Raw genomic sequence first — 15,560 nt, forward strand, 5'->3', positions numbered from 1 at the left:
ATGGTCATAAACTCATGTAGAAGAGGGTGTTGCTGTCCTCAGATCTACTGAGAAGATCTAGCACTTGCATGAGACTTTTGTCTCTTCCCTTTGAACCAATGGTAACTGTTTTCAGTGCAGGAAACTACAGAGTGTAATTCCAGACTTAAGATCCAGCATCTACTGCAAGTGCAATTAAAATGAAGGGCTAATCAGATCCTGATGAGCAGAAGCAAAAGGAGAACACTCTGGCTTAGAAGAAATCAAGGAGAGTTTCAGACTTGCTTCTCCCAGCCCCTGTGGGCACTTGCCTTCCCGCTACCACCCAGAAGCCAAGCTTTCCCTCATGAGTCTGACCATAATCTTCCCTGGAAGGCAGGGCAGAGGGTATATTATGTGTATAAATATTTTTATCTATCAAAAGTGCCATTGTTCTCAGATAACACTCCATTGGAAATAGATCTCTGAAGGTTCTCATCCTTTAAAGATGGTTGAGTCGAAAGTATTAAACTAAGTTCTTTGTCTTCCAAATGAACTTTGAGTATAACAGTGAACACAGTGGGGGTGTACTAGCCCATTCCTGTTAAAACAGTTTGCTACTTGCTGTTGGGAAGTGCAGTGAGCAAAATTAGGGTGACCAGATTAGAAATGTTACTGCCACCTTGTGTCCTTATTCCACGTCTCCCTGCTCCTCTCAGAAACACGGAATTCCGTATGTTCCCGTAAGGAAAGGAAACACCTTTGTCAGACCTACCCTAACACCTCTGCGGCTCCGAGGCGGTTGTTTTGTCAAGCAGCTGTAAGTCAGCTGGACAGGCTGGAGCCTAAGAGATCTGACTCAACTGGCAGATGACCATTAATCTGTGCCGATTTCTCTTTCTCTTAATGAGGACATATCCCCATCTGTGGGAAGAAACACAGGATTTTGCAGCAAATATGCCAATTCCACACTAATGCCTTAGCTCATGAACCAGAACTGAGACTGAACTTTCTTAGGTTCCTTCCACCATTCACAGTTTCTTACTTGTGACAGAAGTGTGACAAAAATAACGAACTGAAATGTTTTGCATGGGTGTGGTCTTACAGTGTTGCCGTATTTAACAAATTAAGAGGAGAGAGCTTTGAATCTTGTGAAATTCTTTTCTCTAATGCAAGCTGCAGTAGGCGTTCAGTCATCAGAATAGTTAAGGTACAACCACCAAGAGCACTAGTTTTAAATAAAAGAATGGTAAAAGCAAACAGTTCATGGTATAAAAAGCTGGAAGTTCAACTTATCTGAATAAAAATCCAACGAAGAGTGTTGTAACAGATAATAATAAAGAATGAATAAACTTACTTCACCAGAAACACCATTATTCAAATATACACAGTGTGGCATTTTAATACACAGCAGCCTGCCTTAGCTATGACAAAGGTAAGGTTCTGTTACAATTCTAACAAAAATATAGCTTATATACATTTCTTTGCCTGCACATTTTATGAATGTTTCCTTTTGTTACAGAAGTTGGTATAAAACATACAAAAAAGGTTGGCACAGTATGTAAGCTCCCTTCAGTAAACAACAATCATTGTGACTTTTCTTCCACAGCAGTCTAAACTCTATTTGGGGGTTTGTGTGGTGTTGGTTTGGGGGGTGTGTGTCTGTCCCCCCCGCCCCCTTAACTGGGTTCCATTCTTGATACAGCATAGGGGAGGTAAAGAATAGGTCTCAAGACCTTTCCTTTTTGCAAGCATGGACTGCTTCTTTAAATGTAGCCATGGCTTTGACACTCTTGCCTGCAGCCTGAAGTGCACAGTGTTAAAAATTGGCAGTTCTGCTAGTATTTATTAACTGAATGGTCTAAAATTTGAGCTCATGTCCATGTTCTGCATGTCATTAAAATGAGATGTACAAAAATATGCATTTGTGCTTTGGAAGCTTTAGCATAAATCTTCTGTCTTAAAACTAATGAAAAACTATGTTTGATTTCTAACTTATTGACATCTTTTGACATACTTTTTTACATTGCAAAACATTTTATTAGGAGGGAACAAGCAGTACAAACCATAATGCTGTTATAAATTAAAACCTGGAAACTTTTTTAAAAAGTGACAGCTTCATCCTAGAAGTAGCACAATATGTAGACATCATAAAATTTAGATCAGCTTAATAAAATTGACCATGTGGACAAACACTATAAAAAAGGATGTTGATCAAGTGCCACAATGGTTTTTGTGCAAAGTTTGATGAAACATTGCATGATAGCATCTCTAAGATGACAGGGAAACGTGGATGGCAGCAGTTATAAATAACATGCTTATTTCTCTTCATTATATGACCAATTGAAGGGAATTTGACTCCTACCAAGATTTTGTTTAATAGAAAGAAGAGAGGACAAGTAGTGCTCTGAGAGAGAGCTTCTGTAGTAAGAAGGTTGTATTAAATGGTGCAGTTTGGTTTTTACTCTATCCAGTTTATCGAGTGTTGCTTGTTCTACTGTGCATGTTCTTTTTAGAACTGTGATTTCGAGAACACAGAGCAAATTTATGCTAGATAAATGGGAAGTTTTTATGTTAATTTGTCAACCTGTTCTTACTCTGCTGGTGACTAGATCACTCCTCTAAGAAACAGCTGTGTGAAGTGTTAGTGAATGCAGTTTTATCAATTACAAGACTTTACAAATACGTATTCAGTATTAGGAATTAGTTTCAGAAGTACGTTTTCAGCCACAAAGTGTTATTTCTAAAGAGCCCTTATTCATCTGTGGACTATGTATCCTTTTTTAAAGCATTTTTCTGTAGGATTCAGAGAAGCTTAAAAGTGATGACTGGAGTATTTCCTTCTTGCCACACAGTCTTAATTTTGCTGGAAAGGAAACACCATCCTTTTTGTAGCCAAGTCAGTAAGTGATTCACAGTGAAACTGGTAGATCAGGTCTGTTTTTCTTGCCTTAGCAGCAGTTGTTGTTTTCTGATGGGAGCCTGAGACTCCTGCACTTTAACTCATCCAGTGTTTTCCAGTGCTTGTAGTTATTAGCCAGGTGTTGCATCAAAACAGGCAGATGTGCAAATGCTGAAATGAACCAGAGAAACACTTGTACTATATAGATACAGAACAGCCCAGCCTCATCTGCAGTTGCCATTCTCCCACTCTGTTGTGTTCCTTCAGCTGTTAACTAATGCTAAAAGGGGAAAGATTTCTCTTCTGTCTGTTTCTCTTTCAAGCAAATTCCTTTCTTCCTTTATGGTGAATTTATTAAATTATGCTAACATGCAACCACTGTGGTCTGTTTCTGCTGCTCAGAATAAGTACATTTCTAAAGGAAAAAAGGACCTAGACGAAAAAAAGGTTTTTTTAAAGGCATTACTCCTTCCTTTTTTACATGGATTCTGTGAAGTGCTCAACTTTCATAAAGCTGATGTGTGCAGTGAAACAGGCTTCAGCAGCATTATTGCTTAGATCCCATGCTGTACTGCTTATATCCCCTGGAAAAAAAAAGACTCAAGACAGACTTGAGGTTCTTAATTGAGTTCTGTAGAACTAATCTCTGCCACAGAGTAAAGAGGAAAAAAGCAGAAGTACTTACCGTCCCACGCGTGGAACATATCTGTTACAAAATAATCAATGAAGGAAATTTGAGACTTGGGGATGCTGCAAGTGTTTCTGTCAAAGACTGGCATTACAACAGGCAGACCCTGTCTCTTCTCTTCATCAGTCTAAGAAAACAAAAACTCCATTTAGCCCCTAGAGCTTTGCTGGCTTCGATCCTGCAATACCAAAGGCCAGGGGATTCGAAGGTCCCTTCCAACCCAAACCATTTTATGATTCTATGAACTGCAGTAGGAGATTTGAGACAAACTAAGAACCCCTGAGGTGAACTGCCTTTACTTCATCTGGCACGGGGACTGAAATCAACATCTATTCCCCTTGACAAGGGAATTGCTGTGATTGCTCTTAGCTCCAGTGAGACAGAACGCTCTAATCTGGTGATTAGGGCACACCAGCTAAAAATGGAAAATGGGGTTGCAGAGTCCTTTAGCAGACGACAAGTTTGTTCTCTCCTTTTTCCCCACGTCTCTAGTGGCTGTTTCAAACCATTTGTCTTTTAAGTAAGAAGGATGTTCTTGTCACTCCTTTCTTTGGCTGTATCAGGTTGTAAGATTAATAGAAGTAAGGGTTTGCCCTTTAACTCTGTGTCCACAAATGGAAGAGGCCTGGTTTTGTTGCACCCATTATGGGGGTGGGGACAACCACCTCAACAGCCTTAGATTTTAATTACAAACCCCCTCATTTTAAGTAGTATAGACCGCACCTAATGCTGGAATTGGCAGCAGAGCAATCCCCAGAGTTACCAGATGAGGTGAATGAAGAGCAGAACAGTTCTTGGCACCTCACTTTGCTGCAAGTAGGCTAATGCCTAAGGCTGGCAATTTAAAATTAGCTCATGGTAACTTGACTGCGAGAGAGATCCAGCCTAAGTGATCCTTGATCTTACCTTGGAAGTGACCCAATTTATTCAGTGTGATTAAAGTGAAATTCAGACATGTCCCAGTCACTAACTACAATTTTCTTTCAGCAATAAGTATCACACAAATTACCTGAATTTGCATAGGAGGCATGCCTGGTTTTCTGTCTCTAGTAATAGTTGCTGATTTCCACACCAATAGTGGCAAATAAAAACTAAGAATGGATCAGTTTTTCAAATAAATAACTTGAAGAGTGTTTCACTTTCAGGAAGCTGGCGCTTTTGTGTCAGAAAAGCTGTATATTAAGACTGGACTCCATAGTGACACCAGGCAGACCCCATGTGGAATAGCAGACTACCTGATGTGCACTCCCTTACCTACAACAGTAGTCAAGTTATAAAAATGCACGTACCTGTGCGAAGTACTCCTCTGAAATCCTGCCTGCCCATTTGATGCACAGCTCTAGGGGGCGGCAGGGGTTTGCTACATCTGCACATTTCATCATCATGCGCCTGATCAGCGTCTGCTTATCTGGAAAGTTCTTGATGTTGGCTGTACGTTCACAGTCGCCCCCTTCGCTCTGTAAAAGAGAGCTGGTTACAGGGGCCAGCATCCCAGCTAGCAGCAGAGGGGGCATAGCTATCAGCTCTGCTGTGCTGAGGCAGTATGCAAGCACCCAGCCTCACACCTTTTAATTTCATCCAATGCACTGGGAATTTGGAGGAGAAAGTGGTATCTGAGAACTGCAGCCTTGCTAAGTAACTGATGATAGCCCCATTACATACGACAGCTGTGGAGACTCTCAGAATTGATAGCAAAGTTGGTGAAATAAAGGAGTCACAGGCTCTTTGTCAGGTAGGGTAAGTTACCCTTACCTGTGTCCCTGCCTTGCCCTCTTCGAACAGGAGGAGGATCCAGGATGCATCCACCAGCTGCAAGCTGATAAACCACTGCTGAGTGTTTAAATTTAGGTGTGCTGATGGTAGGGAGCAGCTTCATTTAGGGGAGGTTCTGTTTTTTTATTCCTAGATGAGAAAACTGAGGCAGACACAGGGTGGCTGAGTTGACTTGCACAACTGACTTTCTATAACAGCCAGAAAGCAGGTCTATGTCATTCCATTCCAGTATGTTTGCAAACAGAACTGCCTTCTTTGTGCCACATTTTGAACCCGCAGCCTGGAATACTTGTTGGTTGTAGTTACCAGCTAGGACAAAGTCTCAGATAATTTATGAGATGAGCAGCAGAAAAATGCAGGAGTGGCAGACTGACTGCAGGAAATCTCTGCTTGCCAGGCAGTGGAATACCAAACTTCTTGTTAACTCCTCTGAAGAGTGGCGGAGGGGACAGAGTAGTTGTTACAAGTCTGCTGTGGCATCATCTTCTGGGTCTTCAACAGTGTGAAAGGGCACAGGTACGTTATGTTCCTTATTGAGTCATAAGCCTCTACTTCAGCTCACCATGGTATTAACACTACTCTCAATATATTTGTGTAATTATAGCCTCCCTTCACTGCTAAATTCAACTCCTAAGTCAAAAACTGAACATAAATACATTTTACCACCATGACTTAATTAATGTCTATGTGGTTTATGGGGAGATATTTTGCAGTGACTCTTGCCAATTCAGACGTTAATATTCTAACTTTATGTTTAGCAGTTAATTGTTTTTCGGCATGGGTAGCCCAGTGAAGAACTGTTAAATTAACCCTGCTCCTTAACTGCTGTTCAGGATCAAAAACAGGAGCAGCCACTGTTAACAATAAGGAACAGAACAACCTAATACTGGGGAAAAAGCCAAGTATGTAATACAAGTGGCTCTGTGCTCCACTTCCTTCTATTGCTTTCTGATTCTTGTACATTTTAAAATAGCCTCTGCTATAAACGAGTAAGATAAAGCAGAGGGAGTCAAAGAAAATGTTTTCTATAGGCTAGAAAAGCTGACTACAATAGAATGTATGGAGAGTATTTAAAAGCTTTTTAGGAAGTTCTGAAAACAAATGCATTCATGTGATAAAAGGGAGATTCCCAGAAACGTGCTCAGAGCCTGGAAACATTGTGGTTTCAGTGAGGCTTGTGAATCTAAATCTTACCGGCTAATGTGTGGATGCCAGAAAACTAAACAGTTTTTTAAAGGATGGAGATGGAGGAAATGTTTCAGACAAGTGCTTCAGCTGTCAGAGAGAAATGAAGCATTGTGTGAAGCCACATTTCCCAGTGACACCTCAGAGGGCTTTCCTAGAAATTGGTGGAGCATGCTGCTCTCTGACCTACGTGTAAGTTCTGAGAAACATAAGAGCACATGAATCCTTCCTGCACACTGATGTGGAGAAGCCTTTTCTCTGGGCTTGGATCTAGAGTGGGATCCCCACTGTCCTGACTTAGCCCGTGCTGAAACAGTGCCAGGTGATGTGCTGAGAGCACAGTACAGAAACAGTGATATGAGGCTCCATCAGTTTTCACTAAGTTGTGGAAAGATGGTCTTTGCTTAGGTAACACTGTCCCAGAGAACCCTGTCAGGCACTGAGTGCTCAGCCTCGAGAGGCAAGAGAAGATAAGGAGGATCCTGGGCTGGGAAATGTGGAGGCATCTTAAGAAATACAACCTGGTTGGTGATGGAGTATTAGTGTGTATAACTGATAGGCTCCAGATTACACAGGCACAAAAATGTCAGGTCAGGCTCCTCAGTTACAACCCCAGGCTTAGGCAAATTCCACTGTTTGGAGGCAGGATTGTAAGCACAATTGCTGACTTGGCTCCATGCACAGAATTTTACACGTATAAAAGTACTCACCTGCGTGTTTTCTGAGCACAAGATGGCTTTGAAGGCAAGGCTTGTAACATGAAGTGTTTAAATGAGCTGAGGGCAGAGCCAGACTTAGAAAACATGAAAATAATAGCATTTCTTCACACTTCAAGGTACAAGGTCACAAATCCAATTGTGCCTTTAGGGCATTACCACAGTGCAAATTAATACAGTGCGAAGGAACTTGATACTTAAAGTTGTCTTGGAAGAACTTCACTGAAATGCCTGAAGGTGTAAAGTCCTGCCAACACTTACATGTGAGCTGGTCTCCTCAGATGCCGTTGGCTTGTTGATGCTATTCACAAATTTGTTCACATGTTCAAAGTGCTTTGTCATCTCTGTTGCCAAAACCATATCAATAATGGCCTGGCGCAATGTCCGGTAGTGATTTCTAGGGAAGAAGAATAGTCCCTGTTCACAGGCCGGCCAGGCAGAGCTCCAGCCTTTCCTTGCCCCTTCCCAGACAGCACTGCAGAACATTGCTCGAGGGCTCATGCACATGAAGTAAATAAAAATGTGCAATTCAGTATCATAATGCTGTAGTACTAAGACTTCAGGAGCGGCACCAGCACATTTCCATCTCACTGCATGCTAGCTTGGAATGCAAATCTTAGGTTTCTCAAAAACCAGCAGTGTTACAGGGAGTAGGCAGTTTCATTACCTGTTTGAGGTCAGGCCCTTTGCCCTTCTCTGCCCTGTCCCTGCAAAAGCTAGGCTGATGCAGTGGGAACTCCCAGGCTATATGCATGCCCAGTGGCAAGGTGCCTCCAGCTCTGCCAGCTTCAGCTCCCTCCAGCACTACCCATTCCTGTGCCATGTGAGTGCAGCTGTGCCAGCAAGCATGGGGCTACATGCAGACAGAGCATGCAGCATCTGGGTAGAAATACGTGGCCAAAAAAAAGTAGTTTCCAGGCTCCTGCAATGAAAAGGCAATGGGTCAAGATGCAGCCTTGAGGCTGACAACCAGACCATGCCAATGTAATCCATTAAAGATTATCCAGTATCTCTATAAGCTTCCAAAATACAAATTGGAGGACTGAGGTGGGTGGCCTTTTTTTTTTAAAGAAGCCTTTTAAAAAATAATATCTACATAGGATGCTGGATTAATGTGTTTTTTTTAAATTACATTTTCTGGTTTAGGTGGGTTTTCAGTCTGCCCCAAACTAAAATTGACAAACAAGCAATCCATGCAAGCACACTACCTTCTCCAGCGGACTCACCTATCAATATTCTTGAAAATGTTGCATTTGCTGTCTTTACTTGTCAGCTGAAAAGCCAGTGCTGTGTGATGACTCTCTAATACAGCCGTATCATTGTAAAGCACAGCTAGTTCACTGCCTGCATTGCATAGGAAAGAGTTGGTCCGTCCAGGGTGGTCTACGTCATGAATGGTGGCAGCTATTAATGCAGCCACCTTGTCTAAATGGTCAAGACTTCCCTACAGGAAAAGAGAAAAATTATAATGTGGCACAAAAATTACACTAAATAATTTCTGGTCATTTCCAGTTACCCACTAATATGGAAGTGTAACCTTTGGCACAGGGATCCTACCTTTGTGAACTCATTTTCCACTCACTGTGCCTTCAGGTTATCTACTCCAAAACTCCCCCTTTCCATCCTTATCCAAACCCTCTTTCTTTAATGAAGCTTTTTACAATGCTGTCTTGTAATGAATACCTTTGCATTAAATCCTTTAATGGTGGATGGATCCTCTAGTGGTGGTGTCCCTCCACTTTGTGTGCTTGCCTGAATGACTCTGTACTGACTTTGCTCTGACACAGCTTGTGTGTTTTCATATATGACAGGACAGGAGATTTTGGCTGGAAGGGACCTACAATGATCATCTAGTCCAACTACCTGACCACTTCAGGGCTGACTGGAACTTAAAACATGCTGTTGAGGGCATTGTCCAAATGACCCATAAACACTGACAGGCTTGAGGCATCGACCACCTCTCTAGGAAGCCTGTTCCAGTGTTTGACCACCCTTTCGGTAAAGAAGCACTTCCTAAAATCTGAACTTCCTCTGGTGCAGCTTTGAACCATTCCCATGTGTCCTATCACTGGGTATCAGGGAGAACAGATCAGCACCTCCCTCTCCACAGCTTCTGCACAGCTTTATTAGGAGCCATCACTAACAGCCAGATATCAAAAAACAGAAAAGCGCCAGATTTTTCCACCTTACTATTGCTACCTAATTGTAAATTCCTTACTCATATAAACAGACTTCAGAGCAACTGTGGACCTGCGGGCATCACGGGAAGACTTCAAAGGCAGAGAGACTTTATGAAGCCAGGACTGCTACTGAAGTAAACACCTGACTTTTGAATGACACACATAAAATGGCAAACACACTGACATCCTAGCCCAAAGGACTCCCAGGTGATGCTATACTGTACCTTAACTCTCTCCTTCCCAAGGAAGAAGGCGGTAGCGTGCAGGACGTCCGCCGCGTGCGTGGAGTTGTGGTATGAGTTGGAGGAGTGGTAGTTGGCTTCAATCACCTGCAGCCATGCTCGCAGTGTTGTTTCCGAGCAGTTTAAAAACTCAGAGACCCCAAACCGGGCAAAAACTTTTAAGCCCAAATAGACTAATGGCCTGAGAAACAACAGAAGAAAGAAGTGCTGCTGTAAATGAGAACTTCAGGCATTCTTAAGAGCAATAGTTTTGGCAAAGAAACCAACAAGAGCTTAAAAATAAAAGGTGGGGGAGAGATGTTAAAATTTTAAAATTGCACATCTGAAGCGTCTCAAGAGCCTGCCCAAGGTTACAAATCATCCTTTCAGACATTATTTTAATATATTTTGTAGAAATGGGGTAATTCCACTAGTTTCACTAATTCTTGCAGTTCCAAGAAAATTCTTAAAAGCTTTGGTCTTTTGTGGTTTTAGCATCTGTCAATCAAAATCTGTCCATGAAAAAATATTTTTTTCCCCCCTGAGAATAAAAAGCAGATTTTGAACATGGGCACTTCCTAAAGGCTGAAGAGCCCTAAGACAAAAAAAGGTGAATGTTTAGTGTTTCAAATAATCCTGTGACTTCAAGGTGTCCATATTTCTACTTCCTGATTACCTGAAGCTGGCAATATGCAAAGTATACTGCTCCTTCTCAGAACAGCTCTTACCATCAGGTTATTCATGTGAACTCTTACAGCTTTAGGAGGACTGAAGCTGAGGCAGGAGTCTGCTGTCAGCACTCTTCCCTCTGCCCTTGAGGCAGCAGATAACGGGGGGTGGGGGGATGGGGGGAGTGGGTATGTGAAGGTGGTTCATGTCTAAAACTGAACTTCTGAACTCAAGCAGAAGCCTGCTACTTTCTTGTTTCAAGTGATATGGGCCAGATGAAACTGAAGTGGCAAGCCCTGAATTCTACCAGCGATGATCTCCCAGCTGGAGAGGGAATGGTGAATGCAATACTGGGGACGAGAGCGATGAGCCTTTTTATGAAACAGTAAACAGGGTAAAATCTCTAATCTTGTTGGTTCCTAAATCCAAATCCACTCTGTGTTGTCATTTACTCTATGATGCCTGTGACAGAGTCCTATCTCTCAGTCACATTTTTCATTCCTGCAAGATCATCTACAGGACTCCAGAGCTGAGAAAGGCATAACCAACAGCCAACACCTGCAAATGAAAACCAGGCATATGCAAATTCTGAAAATGGCCATTTTCTTCAAAGAGGCTTCAAGAGATCTGGTAGTCTCTCCAATTCTTTGCATCTTGGAATGAAAATCACTTTTCTCTGTAGATGTTTATTTTTGTGGTCTGCCTGACCTGAAAATTGCTGGCATCTTCTTTCATTACAAGCTTTAAAATCTCAGGCTTTTGATCCTATCACTGGTTTATCCTCCATCCCAGCTTTTTATCCCTACAATCAAAAGCTACAGCTGCCTCAGAGGTTCCCAAATTATAGGGTGGTTTAGGTGAGGGCGGGGAGAGGCTTGCTTTTCCAGCATGACCGTTTGCACACCAGCAGGAAAAAGGGGCATCTGTGGGACATCTGTCATGTAACCACATCAGACTGTGCCAAACGGTGTCACCTGGACAGCGTGGGTAGGAGTCACACCCAGAGGTCTGCAGCTCCTCAACAGCCTTTGTGCAGGCACCCAGGGAAGGGGGTCCAGTACCTTTTATTTGTAACAGCCTCCAACTCAAATACATTGAAGTCCCAGCTTTCCTCATTATCCAGGAGCTGTGCAATACAGGGCGGAACATCACTGATGGTGTTTGGCACTGAGAGGTGACTATGGTTCAGGTTCATATCTGTTGAAATCGAATATGGGAATTAACATTTCCGGATTCTTTTTTTCTGCCCTTACATGCAGAATTCTATTTAGAACACAATTCTTTTTCACTAAAAACTTCTCAATTCCTTACATGAAAAACTCTCTAAAAGCCCATAATACGTACAGTTTATATTATTACAGAGGATGTGGACATATACCAAAAAGACCACTGAACATTTCTTTGAGTGACAATCCATTTTTCTCCTTGTCTGATTTCCTACATTTTGAAATGCATTTATTATTTGAACCTCCTTCACATCCAAAATGGAGGAAGTCTAGCACTTGTTCAACAGCCATTCCCAAAGACGTACATCCCCCTGCAAATCAGCTCCCTTGGAGCTCTGTGTTACTAGCATCTGCAAAGGTAGTCACACATGTGAAGAAGGGAAGTTTAAAATTGTGGCTTACTCTTTGAAAACACATACTCGTTTCCTGACAGTCTCCTCAAGCCATCCTGAAAAATTGAGTTTATTGAGAGTTTTAGGCAGAGAAAACATGCATCATTAACTGCAAGAGCACTACATGCACTTTCTCTTTAGGTACCACTCCTGGGTACTAAAAGCACTGCTTCTATTGTAGCACTATGAGCACCATGCTTGTTTTAAGGTCTTTCAAAACAGACATGAAAGGATCCAAGGAACACTGGTATGAGATCTCTAGAAGAGATATTACTAACTATCCTGTATATTGCCCTCTATGACCCTTCCCTTGGCACCTGCAGGATTGCATCATTCAAATTAACCACTAAATTTATTTTTTTTTTTTTCATTTTCTTTATATTATTTTGACAAGGATTAGCTCCATGTATGTTAAAAAAATGAGAGAATCCATGTAGAAATCTAGATGTTCTGTCTCTGGCAGACAGTGTTCCTGCTGCTACAGGACCAAAATCAGAACCTGATTAAAGTAACCTCACTCTTACACTGGCCCAGCTATAGAGCAATCCCTCTAATCCCATCTAAGCTTCTACAGTCTCAAAAAATATCTCCTTGAGACAAATCAGATTGGATGATACAGTTTCTAGTGGCAACTGTGTTCACTTATATATGATGATGAATGCACCAAATTGACTAAAAGGTGGACCTATCTTACTACATCTTGGTGCCTACTGTTGGCAGAGAGACCAAAATACTTAAGTGAAGAAGTGGTGAATTAGGAGTCACCTTCCAATTGCTTGTGAAATTTTAGCACAGTAGAGCACTGAACTGTGATGTAGGCCACTGGTAGCAGTAATTTCGTATTTACTAGTTTTACTCACAGTCATCAGACCTCCAACAAGATCACTTGTGTGAGGATCTTCATCTTTGGTACCTAGCTGAGGGGAGTAAAGTTCTGTTGTCCGCAGGATCTCCAGAACTCTGTCCAAGGCCTCTGCTACTGTGATGGGACTGTTTTCCTGAGCAGCATTTATTATGTTAATAACCTGAAAGCAGATTAAGGATGCAGGCAAGGAAGCATGAATGGCACTTCTGCCTTTTCTTATTACAAAATCTTTATTCTTGGCTTGATTATGCTACTTGCCATTTTAGCAAATGCTGTGTAATTCCCCCCCAACCCTCCGAAAATGTAAATTTGTGCTCAGATTCTCTGGTATCCATCTGCTATTGGATGCCCAAATCATGGGAATTGAAAGCAGAACAGTGTGAAATATCTGCAATAGTTGCCGGTGGGTAGACCAAAAACTAGTCATGTCCCAGTCCTTCAGCAGAGCCAGGGCACATCAGAAGTAATCAGTCAGTCCCAAGAGGAAAAATACAAACAAGTGAACTCCCGGATGTGACTCAGATATCCTGATACTTGATGTAAAGCCTTCATTTTCTCCATGTGGAAAAAGAAAAAAGGGCAGAAAGCAAAAGCAGCTGGGCTGTGGCTGAGGTAAAAGAGGATGTCATTTCTTCACCTCCCACCTTTTGTCTCAGCTGCAATTTGGGGATGCAGCAATGACATAACAGCACCAAGGACTGCTCCTGGCACTGCCAGGACTGAGAGGGAGAAAGCCCCACTGCTGTCCTCTCCAGCAACCAGAAGCTGCTGTGAGGGCACTACAGGCCACCCTGTGGGTGTGCTTGGGTAGAAGGAGAATGAAAGGAGTTAGCTGCTCTAACGGGCACAGTGGTGCTGGAAAGTAGAGGGTTTGAAGTTAGGAAAAGAAGACGTGGAGAGAGGAAAAAATAGCTTGAGGGTGGGAGATGGCAGGCACCCTGTTTCGCAGGACAACTGATTGTACAGCTCGTTCACAACAGCAGAGTTTGTGTAACACAAACAGTGAAGAAAAGCCTACAGGAAAGTGAGTGAGAGAATATGGTGCAGGTACTCCCTCATCTGTCCCCTTCTTAATATTATACCTTATGACTAGGATATGGAATATGATGATAAGATGCAGAAAGTGGTGAGAAAAAATTGATTTATTTAAATTATTCTGTTAAACACAAGGTGCAGGAAACCACTGGCTGCCCTGTCATAAACTACATACTTCCCTGTGAGTGCCACTCCAAACTGAGGTTGTGGGAAAGGCAGTGCTCAGGACTCACCTTTGTGATAGGAGCTTCTATGGTCATGGAGTGGATCCGTGCCACAGAAGAGTACCGTCGGGTCTGTAAACTTGGAGCTGCCATGAGAGAGAGCATTGTTTATGTGCCACAGAGTGTAAATCAGACAACAGCATTTAAAGAGTGCAGAAGGCTGTCACTGGGGAACAGCATGGCAGAATCCAGCCTCATCTCCCATTTCTCCTGTAGGTCCCCTCTGGCCAGTTCTTCATTTACTGTTTAATTTCTTGCACTGTTGTCTACCCCTTTTGCAGCCACCCCTCACTTCTACTGTCAGTCTTTCTGTCCGTTTGTCACTTTGCCTATGCTGAAATGAAGCTATACTTAAACTGCATTACACTTCATGCCCAGTACCTGCCACTCTCCTGTTGTTTGCAAGGGACCTCTGTCAGACACGGCTCCTCCTGTGAGAATGTGTGTGCGTATGTCCTTCATCTCAGTGATACAGCTGCTCTAATGAAACCTGTTCCTGCTCCCTGTAAGCTGTGCTTTTCTCACCACATGCTGAGGCAGAAAGAAATCTCTCCCACCACCTTCCCAGCTCTGGAAAGCAGTCACAAATGGGATCAGGAGCAGTACTGCTCCCAGGTAACCAGGAGCAGTAGATCCTTTTGTGTCCCACACTAATGAAACCAAAATACTGGTTCAGGAGCAACATCTGCAGGTTCCTAGGAGGTGGAACTAACACTTCACCAGGCACTCTTAGCAGGCTGCCCCCAGGCACAGCCACTTCTCCACTCTGTGAAGGCACTTCATGCTGCAGTGCATCGCATTGTGATGCTGCTACTCGTGCTGGGGCACTGTTTTGCAAATAAGAATAAAGACATTTTACAGCAGTTAGAAAAACCAGAGTGACTTCTGTTTAATCAGTGTGAATCTTCCTGGTTTCTCTTTTGTTCTGCATTTTTATTGCCTAGAACAAGTCTGTTCTTTATTTATAACCATAATTCTTGACAGTGTACTTTCTTACCGTCACTACTTTGAGATGTTACTGACTTAACATCAGTTGAGTCTTTCCTTCTGTTCTTGCATTTGAAGGAGTGAGAGTCTGTGAATACAAACCAAAAATTTTAAAAATACATCAGGTAAGACCCATACAGAGGCTCCTCCATCTAAAATTCTGAACATTTAATTGAACAATCTTAATGATACCACGTAAAGTGAGGAAAATATTGTAATCTCTGCACATCAGAAAAAGTGTCTATCCACTGGGCAACAACTTGTCTGAAGTCACCTGAAAAGCTGTTTCACAAAGAAGTCAAGATGCCTTATGGAACAGGGGAGTTGCTTCACTGAACTTTGGCTGCTTAAAAGCAGCAAATTTTCAGTTGTCTAAGGAAGTTGTCAAAGATCCTGCTTTATGAGGGATATGTCTCAGGCAGCTTGGTTTCTTTTGCTTGGTTCCAAGTTCCTTTTGCTCTCCACTGACCGCTGAACAACCCTGAGTTTAATTGCCTGGAAATTTAGGCAAGTGAGAAAATATTGGTTCAGTTTACGCT

The 15,560-nt window shown here is 42.4% G+C and overlaps 1 protein-coding gene across 1 annotated transcript in view; it reads right to left on the bottom strand.

The window, feature by feature from the left end:
- Nucleotides 1-2,909: 2,909 nt before the first annotated feature.
- Nucleotides 2,910-15,560, bottom strand: part of PDE8B (phosphodiesterase 8B) — a gene marked incomplete at its 5' end in the record, with an annotated part of 25,031 nt that continues 12,380 nt past the window's right edge. Inside the window, 11 exons of the mRNA XM_008946912.1 lie at nucleotides 2,910-3,031; nucleotides 3,546-3,675; nucleotides 4,838-5,005; nucleotides 7,484-7,619; nucleotides 8,449-8,666; nucleotides 9,627-9,825; nucleotides 11,354-11,489; nucleotides 11,921-11,966; nucleotides 12,771-12,935; nucleotides 14,044-14,120; nucleotides 15,032-15,109. Of these exons, the coding sequence (XP_008945160.1) occupies nucleotides 2,910-3,031; nucleotides 3,546-3,675; nucleotides 4,838-5,005; nucleotides 7,484-7,619; nucleotides 8,449-8,666; nucleotides 9,627-9,825; nucleotides 11,354-11,489; nucleotides 11,921-11,966; nucleotides 12,771-12,935; nucleotides 14,044-14,120; nucleotides 15,032-15,109 (1,475 nt within the window). The remainder of the gene's footprint in view (nucleotides 3,032-3,545; nucleotides 3,676-4,837; nucleotides 5,006-7,483; nucleotides 7,620-8,448; nucleotides 8,667-9,626; nucleotides 9,826-11,353; nucleotides 11,490-11,920; nucleotides 11,967-12,770; nucleotides 12,936-14,043; nucleotides 14,121-15,031; nucleotides 15,110-15,560) is intronic.

Source organism: Merops nubicus, unplaced genomic scaffold, assembly GCF_000691845.1.
Source record: "Merops nubicus isolate BGI_N331 unplaced genomic scaffold, ASM69184v1 scaffold18699, whole genome shotgun sequence".
Lineage (NCBI taxonomy): Eukaryota > Metazoa > Chordata > Aves > Coraciiformes > Meropidae > Merops > Merops nubicus.